Source organism: Penaeus monodon, chromosome 31, assembly GCF_015228065.2.
Source record: "Penaeus monodon isolate SGIC_2016 chromosome 31, NSTDA_Pmon_1, whole genome shotgun sequence".
NCBI classification, from domain to species: domain Eukaryota; kingdom Metazoa; phylum Arthropoda; class Malacostraca; order Decapoda; family Penaeidae; genus Penaeus; species Penaeus monodon.
In genome coordinates this window covers 27,383,228-27,383,737 of record NC_051416.1, presented here as the reverse complement: position 1 = coordinate 27,383,737, position 510 = coordinate 27,383,228, and the positions used below count along the sequence as shown (strand labels likewise).

General features: G+C 59.4%; 1 protein-coding gene across 1 annotated transcript in view; it reads right to left on the bottom strand.

The window, feature by feature from the left end:
• LOC119592941 (non-symbiotic hemoglobin 1-like) overlaps positions 1–510 on the bottom strand; it is a 72,468-nt gene that overhangs the window by 71,120 nt on the left and 838 nt on the right. The window contains exon 2 of the mRNA XM_037941833.1: positions 99–257. Within this exon, the coding sequence (XP_037797761.1) occupies positions 99–257 (159 nt within the window). The remainder of the gene's footprint in view (positions 1–98; positions 258–510) is intronic.

The window sequence follows — 510 nt, the reverse complement described above, 5'->3', positions numbered from 1 at the left end:
CCAACACACCCCCCCAACACAAAAGAGACGTAGGGCTTGCATGTTAAAATTTTTGCTGGGGCGTATAAAGAAAGACCTGCGCCCGAAGCTGCACTCACTTGATGAAGAGGACGACGCCGACTCTCGCCACGTTCGCCTCCAGGGCCTTCCACGACTCCTTAATGATCGTCTTCTGTTTCTCGGTGAGGTCAGGCGGGGAGGGGTATTCCTCGTCGTCACCTTCAGGTTGTGCTTCTCCCTCTGCGTTCTCCTTTCCCCTTTTTGGGGCCCTTTTTTTTATCCTTATTCTCCCCTTCCCTTTTTTCCCCGGACTCCTCGGCCCCGCTTCTTATGCGGGGCCCGGGGCTGGATGCCCGCGCTCGGGGGGGTTTCCCAGACCCCTTTCCTTTGCCTCGGGTTTCGGCCCCTTCCCTCCTTGCCCTGTTTTTTTATTGCATTGCGGGCCCCCCCGCCCTCGTCCCTTTTCGGGGCCGACGCCCCCAGGGTTTTTGGGCGGGGGGTGTGGGCGTG